The sequence below is a fragment of the Sinocyclocheilus anshuiensis genome, unplaced genomic scaffold (assembly GCF_001515605.1).
Source record: "Sinocyclocheilus anshuiensis isolate Anshui unplaced genomic scaffold, SAMN03320099.WGS_v1.1 scaffold848, whole genome shotgun sequence".
In the NCBI taxonomy this organism is placed as follows: Eukaryota; Metazoa; Chordata; class Actinopteri; order Cypriniformes; family Cyprinidae; genus Sinocyclocheilus; species Sinocyclocheilus anshuiensis.
In genome coordinates this window covers 372,230-373,660 of record NW_015549628.1, presented here as the reverse complement: position 1 = coordinate 373,660, position 1,431 = coordinate 372,230, and the positions used below count along the sequence as shown (strand labels likewise).

General features: G+C 41.6%; 1 protein-coding gene across 1 annotated transcript in view; it reads left to right on the top strand.

The window, feature by feature from the left end:
• The window catches only part of LOC107659525 (inositol 1,4,5-trisphosphate receptor type 1-like), a 167,435-nt gene that overhangs the window by 61,780 nt on the left and 104,224 nt on the right, over nucleotides 1-1,431 (top strand). The window contains exons 32-33 of the mRNA XM_016448504.1: nucleotides 382-582; nucleotides 658-909. Of these exons, the coding sequence (XP_016303990.1) occupies nucleotides 382-582; nucleotides 658-909 (453 nt within the window). The remainder of the gene's footprint in view (nucleotides 1-381; nucleotides 583-657; nucleotides 910-1,431) is intronic.

The window sequence follows — 1,431 nt, the reverse complement described above, 5'->3', positions numbered from 1 at the left end:
GTTTTTGTACCTCATGTGTGTTTTTAACGTAAACTTGTGTGTGAATGAGAATTAATTAATTAATTAATACTCACATGCTGTGACAGCTGCTTTCTCTCCGTGCGCTTCGGATGTGTTCGCTCAGAAATCCGTATATCAGAAGTTTAAACTCCTATGGTTTAAAACGCATGATTTCATCACGATAAATATGATAATCAGAACCAAAACAGATGTTTTTAGCAGGTACCAGCTGTAATGGCGCAGCTCTATTATGGAAAAGAGGGCGGGGAACAGCAGCTCATTTGCATTTAAAGAGACAGGCCCAAAAAACTGTTTTGTTTAGTTTTTTCGCTTTTTCACAGAACAAACAGAACACATCTGATCTTTTTTTGTCATGTGTAGATCCTGGAGGCCATCACCATGCAGCACATCTTCATGAACAACTTCCAGCTGTGCAGTGAGATGAACGAGCGCGTCGTGCAGCACTTCGTCCACTGCATCGAGACCCACGGCAGACACGTGCAGTACCTGAAGTTCCTGCAGACCATCGTCAAGGCCGAGAACAAATTTATCAAAAAATGCCAGGATATCGTAATGGCTGAGGTGGGTGGCTGATGTGCTGAAATTGCTTTTGGTTTTGGTGGTTATGTCTAACATGAATCAGTTTTGTTTCTGCAGTTGGTGAACTCAGGAGAGGATGTGCTGGTCTTTTATAATGACCGGGCCTCCTTCCAGACTCTGGTCCAGATGATGCGTTCGGAGCGTGACCGGATGGATGAAAACAGCCCCCTCATGTACCACATCCACCTGGTGGAGCTGCTGGCCGTCTGCACGGAGGGCAAAAACGTCTACACCGAGATCAAGTGCAACTCCTTGTTGCCGTTGGACGATATTGTCCGTGTGGTTACACACAAAGACTGCATCCCTGAGGTCAGTGGCCTAGAGGTTCATGCTGCATAATTTGAGGGTTGTTTTTTTCTAGCAACATTGTGTTATTGTGGTATTGTCTGTTTAGCCTCCCCTAAACGGCACATAAAAACAAAAACTGTGCCTGGATATTTTATATTGGTCAGATGGTCTGTTCCTGTCTAAGTGTGTGAATTTTGGCCAGATTAAGCTGCAGTGAGTACCAGACAAGTCCAAAGTCTGGATACATGGGACTAGATTGGCACTTGGCGAATGTTCAAAGTCTAAATTAGTGGGTCTGTTTAACTCAAAGGGCCCCCTATTGTCTAACACAAGAATGAAAAGCTAAAATCTAATATTTATTCTGTAGTTATGACAAAGCTGCTTGTTTTCAAAATCAAGTACCACAAAGTGGGAGATATATTTAATAATGTTGTAATTCCATACATTGCAAGAACCTTATGTTCTTCAGTAAAAGTTGCTGAGGGGAAAATATAAAAAAATATTGTTGTTTAAGTTTTTTTTTTTTTAATTATGTTTCTTTAG